The sequence below is a fragment of the Pavona decussata genome, unplaced genomic scaffold (genome assembly GCF_977016875.1).
Source record: "Pavona decussata unplaced genomic scaffold, jaPavDecu1.1 SCAFFOLD_78, whole genome shotgun sequence".
NCBI classification, from domain to species: domain Eukaryota; kingdom Metazoa; phylum Cnidaria; class Anthozoa; order Scleractinia; family Agariciidae; genus Pavona; species Pavona decussata.
The window spans coordinates 1518806-1539732 of NW_028145496.1; the positions used below are offsets into that span (position 1 = coordinate 1518806).

General features: G+C 39.7%; 3 protein-coding genes across 4 annotated transcripts; 2 read left to right on the plus strand and 1 right to left on the minus strand.

Moving 5' to 3' along the window:
• Positions 1-335: 335 nt before the first annotated feature.
• On the minus strand, positions 336-1506 carry LOC146476265 (peptide deformylase, mitochondrial-like). Its single transcript, XM_085114799.1, has one exon. The coding sequence runs from the start codon at positions 1410-1412 to the stop codon at positions 732-734; it is 681 nt and encodes a 226-aa protein (XP_084970925.1). The 5' UTR covers positions 1413-1506; the 3' UTR covers positions 336-731.
• A 233-nt stretch (positions 1507-1739) lies between these two features.
• Positions 1740-4538, plus strand: LOC146476266 (uncharacterized). The gene is made up of 2 exons (XM_085114798.1): positions 1740-1927; positions 2577-4538. Exons 1-2 carry the CDS (start codon positions 1787-1789, stop codon positions 3363-3365), a joined length of 930 nt encoding a protein of 309 aa, XP_084970924.1. The 5' UTR covers positions 1740-1786; the 3' UTR covers positions 3366-4538.
• Positions 4539-8297: 3759 nt separating this feature from the next.
• LOC146476267 (3-ketodihydrosphingosine reductase-like) lies at positions 8298-16988 on the plus strand. Of its 2 annotated transcripts, none has more exons than XR_014865673.1 (11): positions 8298-9148; positions 9221-9310; positions 11471-11527; positions 12654-12716; positions 12815-12910; positions 13284-13397; positions 13777-13854; positions 14553-14636; positions 15157-15240; positions 16217-16313; positions 16625-16988. XR_014865673.1 is itself a non-coding variant. In XM_085114797.1 (11 exons), exons 1-11 carry the CDS (start codon positions 9044-9046, stop codon positions 16733-16735), a joined length of 984 nt encoding a protein of 327 aa, XP_084970923.1. In that variant the 5' UTR covers positions 8301-9043; the 3' UTR covers positions 16736-16988. The 2 variants fall into 2 exon arrangements, 1 of the variants encoding a protein (XP_084970923.1); XM_085114797.1 differs by having other exon boundaries at positions 8301-9148; positions 16212-16313.
• Positions 16989-20927: the final 3939 nt, after the last annotated feature.

Sequence of the window (20927 nt, forward strand, 5' to 3'; positions counted from 1 at the left end):
CATAGCAAAGAGATGGTATGAAAATCATGGCCATTGCTACAGTAATGTTATTTACAATTTCGCTGCCAGGCCCCATTTGTTCAAGGAGTGGATAACGTTATCCACCAGGTAAATCGCCATCCAGTGGATAAAATGTATTAGTTGGAGTACATCAAATTTTTATCTACTGGATAGTAATTTATGCACTCTTTGAACAACCGGGGGCAGATGAAGAATTAAAAATGAATCAGGACCTATAGATCACCTTCCTATGTCTAGTCCTGTGCCTCAGATAAGTTGTACAGTGGAAGCTCTCTTAACCGACAGACACGTAAGCGGAAAGCTCTACTTACAATCATCTTCACAAAACCCCGTTTGAACACCCATTCAAAGTCGACATTCTAAACAATCAACCTCATTTTAAACAATCAACCTCTCGTTGCTGTTCGTCACAATAATTTGACAGTGCATTAATTACAGTTATCACAGTTGTCATGGCATTGCATCAGGCAATAAAACAAAAAGGTCATTAAATATGGTGGGATTTTTTTGCATGTCCAATGTTAATATTGTTAGCTGGGCAAAGCTCTCGTAAGCAGCCACCTATCCACATACCTCAAGTGGCCACTTACGAGAACAATTCCTGTAGTGGTCAGCCCCAGTTATGGACACCGTTTTTGCATCCCGAGGGTGTCTGCTTACAAGAACTGCCACTGTATTTTTTGTTGAGACATACAGCTCTAACATGGCTCTTACTTTTTAACATAACTTCCCCAATCATTTTTCATAAATGACTTGTACATCATGGAATCAACATACAGATTCCCTTTCAAATGTTCAACCTCATGCTGAATGATTCTTGCTGGCCATCCCATAGTTCTCCAGGTAACGGGATGGGCCTCCATATCAAGAGCTGAAATTTCGATCTCTTTGGCTCTTGGAACCAACGCAGAGTAACCTTCAATGCTCAAGCATCCCTCTCGGAACGCCAGCAAAGTGGAATCGATTATTCTGACGTGGGGGTTAATAAAGACTCTTGGAGGAACTAGCGCAATACCCATACGCTTTAACTCTTTATCAGTACAACCTTGATCTTTTAAATCCTTTATGTGCTGTCCAGTGTATTCTATAGCGATCACCTGCAGCCCGGCTCCAATTTGTGGCGCAGAGATCCCCTGACCTTTCGTCTTCCTCATGACCTTAAACATGCGCTCCACCATTAGTTTGAATTCAGGAGAATGAATAGTCGTTATGTCAACAGTTTCTGCTTCTTCGCGTAGGATCGGATCGCCGACTTGTCGAGCATGAAGACTGTCAATATTTAGAAGGGTCCTCAGTGAGCTTGGAAGCCATTTTGAAACTTGGCGATATCTATTATGAATTCTACTATAAGGACACCCTAGTTTAGCGAATCTTGATGGGAAGAAAGCCATCCTTCTTTGGGAAATTGCAGTTACATGTGCTTTGAATTTCGAGAAGGAAATTCGGTCGCCATAATCGGCTTCTTATCAGCGGTATCTCTTGACAGTTCCAGTCTCTCATTTTCTTGGTTATAGCATGGGAGGGGAGGGCACCTTTTTTTCTGGGAAACATCTTTAATCTTTTGGTGAACAGTGATTTAAATTTCTTTCAAATCTATTTGACAATCAAATTGTAGCTTTATCAAAAGAACTGAAGCTGCTGTTTTATTTTGCTGTTAAACGTTTTAACAAGACTAACATTCCACCCCACCCTAGAATTAATTTTTAAGTTCTGTCACCTCCCTACCCCGCTCATTTTATGGCCGCTGCAGCCAAAACAAACCAACATGGCTTCCGATCCTTCGCTTCTGAAGGTGGAAGGTTTGCCTGAAAGAGTTGTCCTGTGGGATGATTCTGAGGCCGAAGAAAAACAAGTGAAGCAAGTTGGAACTTCGGCTTGCGGGGCTACTGCGGTTTTAAACGTGCTGGTAAGAAAAAAAGATAACTGAATTAGGACTGATCGATTTTCAGGTGAACGCCCGTCAGTGCATATGCATGACTCCGACTTCAGGCTGTAGAATTGAATATTGTAAGCTTACGCTTTAGTAAAGAAATGGTGCAGAATATTAAACAGAGAGGTTCTTTCGGTGTTGACCAGCACATGTATCAGGGTATCATATTTTCAGAGTTTTCGTGCAAGAATAAGAATTTAAAAGCTCAATTAGAGCTTTAGCTTGTTATGATCTGGCTGTGTGATTCTCAAAATGTTCCGACTAGCCTGTGCCCCTGCCCGGGCACTGAAAAGGACGTTGTTCAGACTCCTTGATGCCCAAGGAGCAATCGTGTTCTCGTTCATCAATTTAGTGCCTGCCATTTTGTTTCACTGTAACTGGCAACTGAAAATCCAGTTCAGGCCCATGCCCAGGGAGGGTGCCTAAGTACTACCTTGGGGGTAGTTTTAGTGTCCGGGCAGGGTGCCAAGTTTTTGCTTCAAGGCACAAACAAAAAGTTATGTTCAGACTACGTGTCCGTGTCCTGTGCAGTTGGGCACTAGTCAGAAATTACGTATGGGGCCCTATTCTGCAGTTAAATTCTAATATCACTGACTCCTGAATTATTTTCATAATGTGCATGTAGAAATTACTTGGAAAGACAGCACAGGTTAATGCTGCCATCAATGCTGTAAACACAAGACTTAGAGACCTTGATGCACCATTACCACAGTACCTTGTATCCCGCAGTGTTGCTGGAACAACGCACACAGACCTCATTGAGGGGTTGGACAAGTTATCTCATGGTGAAGTCATAGGACGTTTCTTTCACATGTATCCTGAACGTGATTTTGATCTTTTAAGCTGGTTAAAGTTTTGGCTCCTTAATGGTGCAATACCTCTGGCAACCTTGAATTGTCAAAAGGTTCCTTTATGCGATGGAATAATTCCCGATGCTTGGCATCACCAAGTCATTTGTGGTGTTAGTGAAAAGGGCGTGCATCTCATTAACCCTAGAGAAGTGTGTCCATTTGATGTTATATCTAAGGAGTTATGCAGTGAATCCGAGCTTCTTATTCGGCGCCACGATGTCCTGCAAAGATGGAGTAATACCCTGGACTATTCTTGTTGGAAATCAGAGGGAAATAGATGGAAGGAATTGAATGTCCATGAGCAGATTGATCAAATGGTAAAAGAGGAGACTTTACTGCTACTGCATGGTAGTGAACTGAAGCACAGGCAGCGAATGATGACTCATATTACTATACCAGCAGCCTACAAATCTGGTATTACCCTGTTTGTTTCCAAAGGCTCTAAAGCTCATAAACTTTTAGAGGATGCCAATGAACTTCCTTTGTTAATGTCTGCTTGTAGGGAGGCTCAAAGTGATGAAGAGCTATCTTCATGTGAGATACCATTGAGTATCAATGTTTAAACTAATACACCGAATTTATAAAGATGGCCACCACGCGGTTGAAACTGGGACCTAGCACCAGTGCGAGGCATTTTAGGACAGCCTTAGAATCAACAATGGCTTCCGATGCGAAGAATTGAATAATTCTAATGTAAATTGTTGTGTTCCATTGTGCAATCAAAAAGGAACGGTCGGTCCAGACAGGCAAAAGGTAGGATTTTTTAGTTTCCCACTGAAAGGAAAGCTGAGAGATGTCTGGCTTGCTAAAATACAGAGAGAAAAAGGTGAATACTTTAACACTTTTAAAAGTTAAAGATACAACTAAAGTCTGCTCTTTGCCCTTCGAATTGAGTGAAATCAAGAAAGGATTTGGTGGTAAGTGGTCGTAAATGTCACGTCTGTCTTAAAATGCCTTAACTCCGTGTTGTCCTTACCCGCCCCAGGCTCTTAATACCTTGCGGCGGCCATCTTTATGAATTTGGTGTATAATAACAAAATTATCATGTCATAAAGATAAGAAAACTTCTGGGTTACCAAGGTTGAAAAAAAAATAAATTGTGCATGTTGAAGAAGGCTCAAAAGGGTTTTAGAATTAGTGGTGCTCACATGTAACCAACCCACATCATAGCTCAGGTGCATGTGTCAGCTGAATGAATTAAAGTTTCTGTCAAAAAATGCATGCACAGTACACCAGAAGTGGAAATAAGGCATAAAATTGTGCGAATCGGAAATAAAACATGCAGGAAACAGATGTTTTATCTAAAAATCTTGCGAGGTGACCTCTTGATTTTTTGCATGCATACAACAGACAGTATGCCATTTCAAATAGAAAAGTTTAAGAGAAAGTCACCAGTAGATTTTTCTCTTGTTTGAAATCATATTCCTAAAGCCTGCCGCACACTTGAGGAAAGAGCTGAGCAAACTGCCTTATGAGGCACTGCGAGGCAAACAGCTGAGCTGTTTCCTCAAGTGTGCGATTGAGTTTTTGTGAGAATTTCGCCTCGCAAGGCGGAATCTCAAATATAAAGGGGATTTTCCAACAAGGCAATAAAAACGGTAAGCCATTGACTTAGTTTCTGAGATAACTTAGAGATAATTTAGAGGTCCTTTCTGTGGGGCTGAGCTGTTGCCATGGTGAACGCTATGACATCAGAACAAGCCTAGTAAAGTATTGGCCAACAACAGGGTTACAAAGATGTTTATATTTTGTCCACATGATCAGATACAATGTTTTTGGTTTACCTCTCGTGATTTCACATTTAAGGACAAAAAATAATCGAATAGCTTTTCAAAATTGACGCTTTATCAAAATCCTTGTCTAGTTTTGCACTGGCATGCCATTTTACTTCAAGTTCCGGATGTTGAGAAAAACATTTCAACGGGAAATGCTACAGGGTGCTATTAGAGTAATTCAATAGATGAACTAGAGCTATAAATAAGTAGCTTTGTGCAGTTGGACTATTTGTTCAAAGACATTTAATTGCTACTAGGAGTTTCATCTTTCTCGCGAAGCAATCATCAGACAACTGCCAAAAATAATTAATACAATGAAATGTATAGAAAATGTAGGACAATACATTCTTCCGGGGCAAACATACATCGGACTTTATGACACCACATTTACAGTGCGACTACTTCCGGGGTCACTTAAACAAAACTGGCCAATCAGATTGCAGGACGAGAACTGATTTCAACCAAAGCCGATTGAACCAATCACGAGTAGACAGAAAACAACTGTAAACTCCTCTACTACTACTCCCGAAAATTTTCGATAGGGGTGTGTCGCGAAGGTTCTCGAACCCTGACTCTATTTAAGGGTAAAGGAAGGGAAAACGGATACCCTTTTTGAGGACCGAACCCGAAAAATGACACCCTATTCAAGGGATCCAAACAACGGCTAATGTGCACGGATAAACAATAGGAACGAACTAACATCGAGCTGTGAATATTCCAGAAAATCTCTGCTGAAAACCACCATTAATTAGCATATTGTACGATAGCATACAGACATGACCCACGAAGAATGCGTTGTCTAACATTTTCTATACATTTGATGGTGTATTTATTTATTTTTGGCAGTTCAGCTTGTTGATTGCTTCGCGAGAAACGTGAAACTCCAGTGAGTAGCAATTAAATGTCTTTGAACAGATAGTCCAACTTCCCAAATCTATAATAATAATAATAATAATAATAATAATAATAACTACTTATATAGCGCTTATCCAGTTCTGTTCTAAGCGCTTTACAAAGTAAAAATCATATTTGTTTAAAATAATTCGAAAAAAGATGAGTCTTAAGTTTACGTTTAAAAACATTTAAATTGTCGCAATTACGGATGTCGATAGGTAGTTTGTTCCAGAGTTCTGGGGCCGAAACAGCGAAAGCTCTGGAGCCATACGACTTTAGATTATGGTTCACATGACATAGGCGAAATGCGTCAGACGACGATCGGAGCGTTCTTGAAGTTGTATAGCGGCGTATCAGGTCTTGTATGTAGATGGGGGACTGTTGGTGAAGAGCTTTGTGGGTGAGCAGAATTATTTTGAATTTGATTCGCTCGGAAACTGGAAGCCAGTGGAGTTCAAATAAAATAGGGGTTATGTGGTCATACTTGCGAGAGCCTGTGATCAGTCGAGCCGCGGCATTCTGTACTGACTGAAGCTTTTTAATGACATATTTCGGAACATTGTATAAGAGAGAGTTACAGTGATCCAACTTGGAGGTTATAAAAGCGTGGACTAGAGTCTCAGTGGTTGTAGTGGATAGCAATTTTCTTATACGAGAGATGTTTCGAAGATGATAGAAGGCAGATTTACCAACAGAATTAACATGAGGGAGCATCGACATAGTACTATCAAAAACGACACCAATGTTTCTGGAACATAGAGACGGCTGAATTGTATCAGATCCAAAACGAAGTGGAGGTAGAGACTGTTGAGGGCAATACTTTGAATAGAGGTAGAGAAGTTCGGTTTTGTCTTTGTTTAGTTTCAGCTTGTTTAAGGACATCCACTGATCAAGGTCAGATAAACATTTCTCAATTTTAGCGATGCTGTTGGTTAGTTCCAGATCGTCATTAGTAGAAAAGGAAATATACAACTGAGTATCATCGGCGTAGAAATGAAATTGCAAAATGAAAATGAAATGAAATCTACTGAAAATTCTGTTCTATACGGAATTGTTCGGTATACAGTTTTATTTTAAAAATTCGAAAAAAAGTGCAATTTGTCAAGGCCTGATGTTTGTGACCTCAACCGTTTTTTAAACAGTTAAGCCTTCACTATACTTTACATTATGACTGCAAACGTCCTGGAAACTTGAAGCTTAAAAAGAAAATGAATGCCGTATACCGCAAACGAACGTACCGAATTTTCGGGTATGTTACCATGTAAATGACCGTAAATTGCACAAAAAAGTATATTTTGTCAGTTTTTATACCAAATTGAAAAATTTATTTTCGAAATGAAATTTTAATTGATATTATTTTTCCTTGCCTTAGCATGGGTGACTGTCACCCATGGGGGTGGGAGCTTATTATTTTCCCAATATTTTCAGCAAGCGAGGACATTTGTAGTCCCTTTGTAGTGAATAACAAAACAAGTAATAAGTTTATTTCGCTTTAACAAGACAAAACAAAGTACAAAAGCTAACATGAACATGTAAGTGCATAGACAATATAAAAGTTCATTAACTACGGTAAACCGTATCTAAAACCAATTTTGGAACACAACTGACGACCTCTTACTTCACGCTGGGCTAGTACAGAAATGCTTTTTGTTGGGAAGAAGGGTATCGAATGGTCTTTGCGAGCATTTGCGACCTTGCGAGCAGTGTGTTTATTTTTGCGAGCAGCGAGCACTTTAGAAAATATAGATGGCGAGCAGCGAACACTTCGAGTACTTCGTTAATTGTTCCGCTAGCCGGAATCTCTCTTTTATTTAAAATAGGATACGTTGTCTTGCGCCAAAGTGAATAGCTAATAATCTGGCTGACGCCTGCAAAACAGAACAATAGTTACAGGCTGAACTCAGTTAAAGAACGGACTGAAGCCAGAGGTAAGGATGTTTCAACCTTTTTGTTTTAACCATATCATAACTGATTTATCGTTTATATATGTATAAAAAATAACTACAAAGGAGGATTAACGAAATTTCGAGCAATCGAGTACATGTTAACGAGAATGCGAGCATGCGAGCAGTTGTAAAAAATTTTGCGAGCACGAACAAGCGAGCACCGTGTAATTTTTGCGAGCAATTCGAGCAGGGGCCAAATGTTGCGAGCACTTTTAAATTGAATGAGACGATTCGATACCCCTTTGGGAGGGGGTAGGGGTGGTATTCCCAGCCATGGCTCTTTTCTCACCAAAATAAAAACGTACGAGGTCTATACATCGATTTCACGTTCGTGTTATCGGATAGTGAGCTTGGGCTGCTAGTGTATTACCAAGTATTCGGTAGAAAAAATAAATCTTATCCCCGTCGTGGCCGGGACTCAAATTCAGATAACTCGTGACCTTTCGGGTTCGCATCATAATCTCTCCCGGGAATCTGTACCTCAAAGCGTATTAGAAATAGGCCTTATTACGGTTTTCGACGCCATTTTGACGAGTAGGCAAACACGCTTGAAATAGCAGTGTTTGTATGGAAATCCGATGTCAAATAATTTTCATAAAACATCACTTCTGAAAAATTCATGAATTGGAAACTTTTGGCAATAGGAAAAGGATTTTAAGAAAAAATTGGAGGGATGTAGCTGTGCCAGAAAGCGTCCCGTCGTGTTTTGAACTTTCCATACATTTCCCTGTATTTTTTCCCGCGAACTACTTTTAGTAGCAGTTCACGACTGGTTCGCTAACAGACAAATGTATGGTAAGTTCAAAACACGACTGGACGCTCTGGCACAGCTACATCCCTCCAATTTTTTTTTTCTTAAAATCCTTTTCCTAGTGCTAAAAGTTTCCAATTCATGAATTTTTCAGAAGCGATGTTTTATGAAAATTATTTGACATTGGATTTCAATACAAACACTGTTATTTCAAGCGTGTTTGCCTACTCGTCAAATGGCGTCGAAAACCGTGATAAGGCCTATTAAATTTCTTTGCCGTCATCTCTCCAACTTCCACCGTTTAAACTGCCGAGTCAGTACTTCTTAGCACTTATTCTTTCGATCTATCGCTTCAAAAAGTTTTGTTTTCTTTCTTTAAGCGGCATATTACAGTCTTGAAACGTATACTCAATATGGTTGCCATACGACAAAAGCCTTCTTTCTCAGCCTCAGTAAGACATCGCGCAAATATAAATGGATTCTGATTGAGCCGTTTTACAGGTCCAGAAGTAGAGGTAGAGGACAACAATACCCCTTCTGGGAGAGAACAGGGTTTAGTCCAGGTTTAATTAATTTATTCATTAAAATTTGTGGCTACGATGCGGAAAAAAAAAATGCGACGACGAAGGAAAAAAAGAGATATACTCGACCGAAACCTTGACGCGGTCTGCCCGAAACCGAAACCACAACCATTAGTTCGTGGTCTGCGTGATAAAAGGTGGGGACATAAACATTACCATATATCAAGTACTTCCCCTCCAACCGCTGGCCAAAGTCCGGGCATGAGACCAAACTCGTGCGAACTCGTGGTGGACGAGCTGGACTCGTTCGACTCGTGCTGGACTTTTACCGAAGAGATAAGATAAACATCTACTATGTTTCAGTACTTGGTTATTGTAGTTCTTGCTGGCTTTGTTGGAATTTTATTATTCGACTTTTTCACGAAGAAAAAGACCGAGGTCGATGGAGCTCATGTGATGGTAAGCTTGTGCTTCTCCTTCTCGACCATTTGGCGCGCTCAAGCGCAAATGAAATCTCGCTTCTCTTTTCAGGTCACAGGTGGATCAAGCGGTATTGGAAAGGCTTTGGCGATTAAACTGGCACAGTGTGGAGCCAATGTGACAGTCTTGGCGAGGAATATGGTTAGAATTTGTAAATTATTTTGAACTAAACGTTGCGCAACTCTTTAGCAAGTACAAGCTAAAGCAAGTTCCCTTGGTTAGTCCGTAGGGTTAGATTTCGCAGTGGCTATTCGTACAGCACCCGTACGGCGACTTGTATTTGCTATTTGTACGGGAGTCCGAAGATTTCATAGGATTTCTCTGTAATTCCTGTTTCTCGCTTATCCAAATTATTATATTTACCTTTAGAAGGAATAAGCGAATCCAGTGAGTGCCCTTTCTTTGAGCGAGATAAGTTTTCGTACTCTCTGCTCACTAAGCGAACGAGCCACTCGCGACACTTGGAATTGTTTTGCGCTATATTCACACACACGTCACGCGATTAGAAGAGACCTTACAGCGACTGGTATTTGCTATTCATTTGGGATTCCTATGAGTATCAGTAAAAACTATCATTAAATTTAAGAATCGCTAACCTGGTTGAGAAATTCAGACAACTGATCCTGACCGGTGGTATACTGATTAAGCAGTTCCGTGGACTCCCGTATTCCCAACCTGCGTGATGCTATTCGTACGGCCAGAAAGACGCGAAATGGGAGTTTCACTTAATGGAAGAATTTACCTATTGGACACTCGCATTTCCGTACAGAAATTATGTTGAAGATAACAGAACACACCTCTCCTTCTGACACAGGTATAAATTTTCACTGCAATGACTGAAACTGCGCCTACTATAGAAGGAAGAAGAATTCCTGTATGAATAGCAAAAATGCGAATAATTCGTACGGGATTACCAACGTGAGTTCAAATTCATTGAATTACCAAGTTGTCACTTACCCCCCGATCCAAGCCAGTGTATTATAACTATTTATAAGATATAAGAAATTCTTTTCGCACATTTTTAAGCTACAGCGTACTAATTGTAGCCAGTTGATCTGTGAAGAAGAGGTTGCGTGACATGTGCGAGTTTATGTTACTAGCTCGCAAAAAGTTTGAAGTGTCGCGAGTGGCTCGTTCGCTTAGTGAGCAGAGAGTACGCAAACTTATCTCGCTCAAAGAAAGGGCACTCACTGGATTCGCTTATTCCTTCTAAAGGTAAATATAATAATTTGGATAAGTGAGAATCAGGAATTACAGAGAAATCCTATGAAATCTTCGGACTCCCGTACGAATAGCAAATACAAGTCGCCGTACGGGTGCCGTACGAATAGCCACTGCGTAAAGATTTTGACCATTAAATGATCTGAAATACTGTAACCCTGGTCTGGAATTGGGTATGGTTTTCTGAAGTAAAATGGGGTTGGTAAGCCTTCACAACTCCTACTAACATGTTTGCCGCTAGCGCTCTCTTCTTGGTCTTTTCACCACTAAAATAATTATATTTTGAGCTTGTCTATTTGAATGAAGTGAATTTGAGGATTTACATATTCTGAAATAGGGTATCGATTTAACTGTCTGGTCTGAAATAGGGTACATATTTTGGTCTGAAATTAGACTGCTAGTAGTCCCTTTCTGGATATTTGAGAGGGTGCACGAAAAAGCCAAGTGAAAAAACCAAAAGCGCACAGCACAGCAAGACTCCACTTGTTCGCTACAATTTTCGGCTTTTTCGCTTGGGTATTTTGCGCACCCTCTCGACTATCCAGAAAGGGACTGCTAGCAGTCTAGGTCTGAAATATGTTGAGGATTTGATACATTGCATCACACCCACCCTCCCAAATGTTTGGGTGTATCCCTCCACCCCACGCCCAGGTAATTGTTTTTTTGTTTTTTTTTTATTATGCAACAGTCATTTCCAGCAGTGTCCAGTGTCATGTCGTGGGTTGCATGGCAGATGGAAATGTTGGTGTCACTCTGACTGAGTGAACCCTGAGGTAAAGTATGACAACAGGTAGAAGGGTACACTTGTATTTGCCTTTGATATATTCCTTTGATCACCAGTAGTTGATCAAGGGGAGGGGCTTGGGAGACCTCAGGCCCAGCTGTAGTGCCAAGGCACCAACTGAAAATATTTTCTTTCTTGAAGTCGTCAGGCGTCCGGGAGTGGTCCCCTCACTTACCCAAAGGTCTGATTTGCCACTGTTCACTCAACCAAAGATGATCCCATAGGGTAACAGCTGGGTCGGGGACTTTGAATTGAAGATATGGAACAAATATTGAAACGTCCTTTGTACATTTTAGGAGAGGCTAGAAGAAACATTGAAGGAAGTCAAGAAGCATTTAGCTCCAGAAAGAAAGGTTAGAACACACAAGCTGAGTCAAGCTGTTTGAGGATGATATTAGAGGCATTTAGCCAGGCCAGACTTTACTCTAAAGTGCTACAAATTTGAGTTCTTTTATAAACAATGGCCGTACCCTTAGAGTCCAGCTTTCCTGACCAGCAACTTTCTGTGAAGCTCCAAGGTTTTGGTGGCTTTGCAATTAAGGAAAGTTGTTTAGAAAGGAGACCATTGTCCACTAAGAAATGGCAATAGCAAAGTCCACATTAGCAAGGCAGATCTGGTGCCACATGTGCAGCACACGAGCTCAGAGACACTCCATGAGAAGAAAATAATTCTTGATTGCAACTTGTGGGCTAGTCTAGGATGTATGCATAATTGAAGGGGCAGTTAGTCCCCATGACTTGTCTCATGACTGATTTGAATTCATGAGACAGGATACAGTTACAGAAGTTTGTCCCCACAATTAGATTTTTTCCCAAAAAAGGTAGATCATATGAAGGGACTTTCTTCTAGGTAACTTATTTCAGGGACCAGTCCCTGGGGCAATTTCCCGTGTGTGTGCTGATAATACACCAGACTTTATTACCTAATGATAAAAAAATGAATGTTATTCGAGTGATCAGTGTTGAGCATGTTTGTTTCAATAAAATTAGAACTATTTTGAATCCGCTCTAAAAATAGTAAAAATTTGATCTTAAACACCCAATGCAATAATGGCTGACATTTAAATATTCTTTTGTCAGCGTTCAAATTAGCCTCACTAGCCTCGATCTTGAGTTCAAATATCAAAAGAATATTTTACCTTGTTCGAGGCTAGTGAGGCTAATTTGAATGCAAACAAAAGAATATCAAAATGTCAGCCATTTTTGCATTGGGTCTATAAAAACTTTGAACAAACTAAATTTCTGCAACCTTCTGTTGTGTTCATCAGAGTTTGAAATAATTAACGTAAATTATGAGGTAGATGGTGATTGCTGGTGACTGTTACAATCAATTCAATCAATAGTCTACCCGCCCCAGTTTTTAGTGTCGTCACGCAACGCTTCTCCGAGGAGCATTGTGTGACGACACTAAAGATGGCTGCGAGGGAGACTATTCAATCAATTGTTAATATGTGGAATTTGTTTCTTCTTCACATACAGGTTTTAGCACTCTCTGTAGATCTTACTAATGATGCACAAGATGTAGAAAATACCCTACACCAGGTTTGTTATTCTATTTTAAAATTTAATAACTTGTAAAATACCAATGATATACTTACACAATTATTGAATCGATGTTTGCCTTTTCCTCATTTGTACAGGCTTGCGATAGCCTTGGTCCTATTGATGTTCTTATAAACTGTGCTGGTTTTGCAGTATGCGGTCTGTTTGAAGAAACTTCAATTGAAGATTTTAAGGTTGGTAACAGCTCCACACACTCTTCTGACAAAAGGCCGTTGACAAAACCAGGATCCGATCTGATTGAATCGGACTGGACCGGATTGAATCGGATAGGATTAGATAGATTGTATATAATGTTGACAGGCCAAACACAACTCCTATTGGTCAAGATTTTTTTCTTTGACCTTCACTGTTAAGCTCTCACAAGGATGTCTTTTAATGACTTTCCCTTTCTACAGTGTATATGAAATCATTAGAGGGTTTTTATATATTTCATGTGACATGTGACATATGTAACTAGATTATTTCATCTTTTGTTACCGTACATGTAACTTTATGGGGTTTTTCCAGGCTTGGCCTAAAATAATTGAACTGTCAATTTACTTTCAGGCTATGATAAACACTAATTATTTGGCTGGTGTCTTTACAAGTCATGCTGTTATAAAGAAGATGAAAGAAAGAAGGAAAGGACATGTAGTGTTTGTTTCATCAATAGGTGGCCAGGTATGTGTTCAGAGCTTAAACAGTACACCTGCAAATCAAGCAATGTTTGTCATTTGTGAGTCAAAAGGAAGACAGTCATGAATACTTTTGACGTTTGACCAGTTAGACATGTTCAGTTCATATGATTTTAAAGGGAGCTGCTCTAAGCAGCAGAAAAATTGTACCATATGGGTGTTTTATTCCCTGATCAGTAATGGGCCTACAAATTAATTTTATTTTTTCTTTTGAAAGTCAAACAAGCCCTTTAATTATAGCTATTCAATAAAATTATATTCTGTAATAATATTTTAAATGTTACTATCCAAAGTTGTTACATGTATAATAGATATGACAGGTTGGGTTTATACAGGCTGATGTTGTCATTATTCTATCTTTCTAGTTTGGCATATTTGGTTTCACTGCCTATGCTCCTTCAAAGTTTGCTGTAAGAGGTTTTGCGGAAGCTCTTTTTATGGAGGTAACTATCCTAGGGTGCTGAAAGGTTTGTCAGAACTGGCCAGCCATACAGGTCTGTCTGTGCCCTCTCTCCTCTCTTTTCCTCTCTTTGGGGTTGTTAATGGAGCATGCCTTTTTGGAATGCTGGCTCTACAAATTAATGAGATAGGCAGTTTCAGAAAATAATTGTGTTTCATTGATGCACAATTCTGAAGAGATTTGAAGGACTGATTGAACCACTCCTTCAAATTGATGCATTCGGTTTATGAACTTCCTGGGTTGGTAAGCTTGTTCTGTCAAATGCAATTTAATTTACAGGTATGACTGTTTCGTTTTGACAAGCTTCACACGGTTATGGAAAGCCATGGGATTTGAAATTTGCATTCCAGGTCTGGAAAAATCGTGGAAATTAGAAAAATTGTTTGAGTCATGGAAAAGTCATGGAATTTCAAATTGTTCCCAAAATTGTTTTTAGCTGATGGTGAAAAGTAAAAGAAATTTAAGAAACTTTGTGTCAAACATCAAAACGTTTGAAGCCAGTGAGGCTGTTAAATGCGTATATGCAGAAGCTACTTTATCTCTCATCGCTTCAGCAACCTCTTGGTTTTAGAAACTTACCATCCACTGTTAAACCTGCGGGAGACAGATTGTTCCTCACCAAAATAATATTTCGTGCCTACAACCGGTGCATTTACTCTGTAATCCAACTCCCTTTTGCAGGTGAAACCATACAACATTGGTGTGTCGGTGGTCTTTCCTCCAGATACAGACACACCAGGATTTGAAAATGAAAATAAGCGTAAGGTAAGTGTCTTCTTATGTCTCTTGTACCTGTACTCACCTCTATCTAAACGGATTCCTCTTTGAAGAACAAGTGCTCACTGTAGTATAAAAGAGTGATAAATTAGGATTTTTTTTTCAATAGAGAAGTGAGAAGTTCTAACTCAACAAACTAACTGAGTTACAATACCTTGAACAATTGTTGAGATGGCGTCAAGTCATTCAACTTGACGTTTAGACTGCAAGTTAATCTTAACAGTCCGCATCTCCTGCGTCAAGTGTACTCGCGCGGACTTCCAAGTCAGGAGCGAGCGAGGAAATAGGGGTGAGAGTGGCTCGCGCGCGAGGATCCACGCTTTTGGTGAAATGCACTTCGTTAGTACCCTCTCTCGGCGATTCGCCTCTCAATGAATTCAAACAATTTCATCTGCGCTTAAGTACTTTGTTCAGCGGATAATACCAAAGCCTTGTAGAGCCTTTGCGCAGAAGAGAGGTTTCACAATACATTGTTGATTTTTGTGTGCAATTTTGTTTGTACTTTCAGCCTGAGGAAACCCATCAGATCAGTAGCTCGGGAGGTCTTTTTACTCCTGAACAGGTAGCAGCCAATATAGTGTCGGGAATCAAGGTAAAAGGTTTGGTATTTGCAGGAGCTGTCGGGCAGTGGGAAACATTTTCAAGTAAAATCCCGCTGTTATTGTATTTTGATCGGTCAGCTGAAAGGACGCCATCATAGAGTCTCCTAAAGGTCGCAGAAAGTTGCCTAAAACTAGATAACAACTTGCCTCGGTGTCAACAGCTTAGCAAAAATCTTGTTTTACCAGTTTTCGTATGTTTTCAGCTTTAGGGGTGGTGAATGTTGTTTCAAAAAATACGGGTCTCGCAACATATTAGTCAAATTTCACGTTTCTCGCGATCTCCACTATTTGCGCGAGGCCGTCGATTCGTTTTCGTCAATTCAATTCAATTCAATTTTATTTTTCACAGGTTCAACGAGATTCAATACATTACATAAAAAACAATAAACATTTATATTACAAAGGAGGATTAAAAAGAATTAGAATAAATTTGTTTGGTTTAGTGTGAGCAGTGCCCAAAGGAGCATGCTGCTTTCGAGTTGGGCACTGCTTACGATGGAAGAGAAAATTATTTCGGTGTATTTGGAAAGGTTTGAAAAAGAAAAAGAAAAAGAGCGTGTTTAGCGAACGGACGACGGTGAAGAACTCTACATTACTTTTGGAGTTGAGATTAAGAGTCAACTCATTAAGAGTTGAGAGTAGGTCATGAACGTCCATTTCGGTGACAGGTGACATAACAAAACTAGACGGGCATGAGTATCTTGTATAATCGTTGTAGTGTTTATTGGTGCTAGGGATAGTTTCGGCTAGATGTGGGCCTGCTTTTACAAAATGTTCGTTAAATTGATTAGCAATATCCCGTTGTTCGGTATAGGTCTTGTTGTGCCTGATTATTTTGGTTGGGTAGCACTGGCCTTTGGTTTTTCGTTTAATTATTGTTCCTATTAGCTTCCATGTAGCCTTTAAATTGTTTTTACATTTAGTAAAATAGTTGGTATAGTAATTGTCTTTTAATCTGCAGAACAGGAGGTTCTTGATATCTTGCGGCTTTGATGGATTTGCTGTAAAGACGTTAACATGTGGCTTGGCTCCAGCTTCATCATTATTTGAACTTCTCACTCAAGTATGTTGTACGCAAATGTTTCCTGCTATCCTTTACTACTAGCACTAAGGTTGTGAGGAATTGGTTAGTATTCAGTGTTTTTTTTCCTTTTCTTTCTTTTTTTAAATTATTGTTTACAGATTATAGTATTGTCTAATGTCAAGAAGAGATAGGTCAATAACTAGAGACAGAACTATAATATACTCTCGATAAATTTCCCACCCAACAGACCGTTGTTACACTTAACAATTTTTCATTCAACTTGACTCGCAAAAAGAAGAAAAATAATAAGATAAAAAATAACCTCTTTCTTCTCTGTTCTCCCTGTACAGGTTGTTTTAATGGGACCGTTAAGACTCATCTTGGCGTTCTACTTGTACAACTATGATCGGATTGTAATAAGAGGAATGGAAAAGAGAGAAGCGAGCAAGAAAACGAATTGATGGCCTATTATTTCGTTTTCTTGCTCTCCTCTCAGAAATGAAATAGGAACATAAACCAAATAACAAGCTGCTGAGATCTTTATGTCTTATTTAATTTTTATTTGTTTGGAATTGTAACAATTAAGATGTTTGGTGTTTATTGCTAGGGTTCTTTGCAAGAAATTTCAGCAATAAAGATGTATGAATTTTTCGCAGATTATTTAAATATGTTACAACTTGTCAGTTCAATTAGGAATAAAGATGTTTCAATTTATGTCGCGTGTCTGTTTTAGTTAGCGATTTTTCTGTCTGCGAATCTGCTGCGCCAGGGATTGCAGCAATCACAATTTTCACTTTTTCATTTTAAATTTATAATTCCTTTCCTTTAGTGGAACTTGTATATAACGGTCACCCTCGGGACTTAACTCATCCTCGGAGGCCCTGGGGCTTTTCGTCAGTAGAATTTTCGTGGACGAAAGTTTACAACAAGATCAGGAGAGTCCGCTCTCCCGTTCTAGTTATAAACTTTCACCCCTAAAATTCCTTCCTCCCGACGAGCTGACCCTGGGTTTCGAGGATGCACTTAACCCTTTACCTACCAAGTTTTTTGGCCCATTTTTCCAAAACGGTAAAGAAAAACCCAGCTTGCTAATGTAATATACCGTTTAAAAGGTCCTGATGAGTGTAATTCATTTCTGAAATCAAGATAACTGAAGGAAGTCAGGTCTTTGATAGAAATGGTTTTAAAACGACAAAATTGAAAACTACAAAATTTCACTGATCGACTCATGTGATAGGTATACCTCAAAACTGTAGCTTATTTTTGCAGCTTTTAATGTATAGAACACTCTGCGATATGTGAGAGTCTGTAAATGCATTAAGGTATCAGCCACCCTTCAGGACCGTCCGCGCGCGGATCTCTGCCATATTTGAGGTTTCAACGTTTTCAAATAGATATGCTTGAGAGCTTTCTTTAAAAAAAAAAATCAGAAGAAAATATTATTTCTGTCGAAAGATATCGGGGGTAAAAGATTTTTTCTCGTTAATTATCTTAATTGATCGTTGACAAGATCTGTCATTGAACTAGTAACGTGATACCGAGCGCGTGCTTCGAACGACACAACACGTGCGAATTGTCTTCGTGTTGTTTATAGCCTTTACCTCGACATTTAGCGTTTGTTTCGGTGAAAATGCCGCCCAAAACAAAAAAAAAAGAAAAGATCGTGTCCGTTTTCCTCATCGAAACCGAGAGCGAAAAAGAAATCGAAGAGCGAGTTTGACAAAGAATGGGCCGCAAAATTGGCAGAGAGCGACAAAGGCTCATTTTATCGGCAAGAGAAGTGGCCCGAGGAGTTGGATATTCAGAAAAGCGAAAATGCTACAGTTGCTGAGAGTGCACGCCGCTCCAAAATTCACCTTGAAGAACCAGAAGAAGAATGCCAATTAAGCTCATCGACCACATCTGCGGATGGAACGTGGAAAACAATAAGCGGTCGAGCTATCGTATCGAGCGAAATTCTCCTTCAGAAACGGGACGAGTCTGTATCTTGTCGATTTTGCCAGGGAAGAGTCCAAGTCGTGGAAAATGTAGCGACTAAGCATGGACTTGGTTCTACCTGGAGAATCCAGTGCGAGAATGAAAGCTGTCCGTCGCTCAAGACAAATTCTGTTTTTAATTCTTCCGAGAAGAGCAGAGCGTTTGAAATAAACCGGGCCTTAGTTCTTGGCCTTCAAGCAATCGGTGGTGGACATTCGGCGGCTTCGCTTTCGTTCGTGTTGATTTCGAACTGATTTTCGGCATCTTTACCAACTTAGCCAACCTTTCAAGAAATAAACACAATATATTTTTATTGTTACATGAAAAGCGTATTGTTGTTGTAAATTAAACGATTACTATGCATGTACGTTCACTTACCTCAACAAAAATTTTGTCCTTTGTCCACACGCAGTGTTCCTGTTGCATGTTACCTGTCAAAGTCCTATTGTTAGAGAAAATTGAGCCCTCTCTGATATCAATCAGAATAAACATTTAGGTGTTATAATCTCATTTCCAGGTAGGATGCCGCCAAAAATGTATTTTCTATTTTATCTCCGAACGCAAATTTTGCCGATCGACTCGTACGTTTTGAACTCCAAGTCAGCAGCCTTTCAATCAATTTGGCTCAAATTTGGCCAGAGTGATGCCATGTATCTCTTCTACAAAACCGTGTCTGCGAATTTTAATACTCCTTTTGATTTTAAAGCTAGAGCCTTTTTTCCACAGGGAGTGTTGACTAATTGCCTCCCCCAACTTCATTTGCTAATAAAAGAGAAACAAACGCACTTGTCAAAAATCTGAGACACGGTTTTTTAGTGGAACGTGTTGAGAAGCGAATGCGGTGTTAATTGTTTTCTTCCGTTTATTTCCGGCGGGAGTGGAACATGATTTATAGAGACGTGTACTTTTACACAAAGCGTTCCAATTTCGAAACACATTTAAATAAATAGTTTTTGTTAGCTCAAATCCATAATCTGGAATTATTAAACTTTTAAAAAATATATGGTTTATAGGGGTTTTTATAAAAACAACTAACGCTACAGCGATCCGCGCGCGGACGGTCCTGAAGGGTGGCTGATACCTTAAATGAAAATATTCCACAATTCATAGGGGGGGGGGGGGGGGCGGTAAACGACATCATAGGTACCAGAGGGTACCATTTTTTCTTTGAAATGCAAAGAACTTTCCAAGACCAATTTGCTGACAAATTTTTACTGTAGTTGAGCAATTACTGACCAAGTTGTGAGTTCAGGACCCACTATAGTGGGTCTCGGTAGGGAAAGGGTTAAAGGGACACTGACGGCGATTTTGCTGTATTTTGGTCAAAACTGCCCCAAATGTTTTACAAAGAACCTGGTTTGTAACATGCAATTGCTCTTAAAACACCGGGAAGAAAATAGTAACGTTTTTTTTTTGTCCTAGGAAGAACGAACTATAATCAGTTTTCACCGACTTCTCCAAAATACACAGGAAGAAAGTTGCAATCCACTTCCATCCTAACCATACGCTACGAAGTATACAGCTATTTCAATTAACGTTGTCGGATCAAAGCTAAAAGCTTAAAGATAAGACCGAAAGTTTACGTGGGATTTTTATGAATAAATTTATCAAAATCAGTCATGTCTGGAGAAAACAATAGGTTGTAATTAGCAGTACAATGACCTGCACGTGCAGGGATGATTTTGATGAAATTATTCATAAAAAATAATCCCACAAAACATTGCGGTCTTGTCTATTAGCTTTATTTTTATCCGACAACGTTAATTGAGATAGCTGTATATAATTGGAAGTAGTTTCTGTGCACTAGCAGGGTTTTTGTTAACAAAACTCACCCATTCTTTTAATGATTCCATTGAAACAAATACGTTTTTGGCTATTCGTAGTAACACTAAAAATACTCACAGGTCATGGTCAAATGTTAATTTTGATAGTGTATGTACCCTACAACAACACTTCAATCAGGCAAACAGTAAGACGATGCTCTTTCAGGCAATTAATACTTTTAGCAAAGTTGCTAACTTGTAAATGTGACGGGCCAATAAACGTCGCGTTATGTAAAGGGCAAATCTCATTGTCCTATCCTCTGACATACAGTCTTTCTATGTTTTCGGTCATCTGGAAAGAATTGACGATAGTAAATGGTTAATTATAAACAGTAGCTATGTCATTTCTGTAGTGATGTGGAATCACTTGTTCTAAACACAAAAATACTCCCGTGAAATGGCCGACATATCAGTCATGGAGAAGGACCGGTAGAAGTGGCATGGAGGGATCACGTTGCTGCCCTACACGCCACACAGCGTAATCAGTGGCATGAGTAAAATGACCGACATTGGTGGCTTTAGGTTTTCGTTAAACCTGCTAAGGGGTGACCACGACCGCTTACAGAGGTGGCCGCTTCATACAGGTAACAAATATAGCATTTCTATGGGCGAAAAATTCAGGACTTTGAAAACTGGCCGCATGATAGGGTGGCCGCTTAGAAGGCCGTTGTATGCTAGTTCCACTGTATAACTCGCCGTTTTTTCTCCGTTGTCACGACATAACCGTCGTAAAATCATCAATTACCGGCGCTAAGTGGAGCAGAATCTCTCTACACAGCTTCAGCCCACGGGAATAGGCTTTCCACGCGGGTCAGCGGCTTGCCTGCGAGCAAGCCCTCAAACGTAGGTCAGC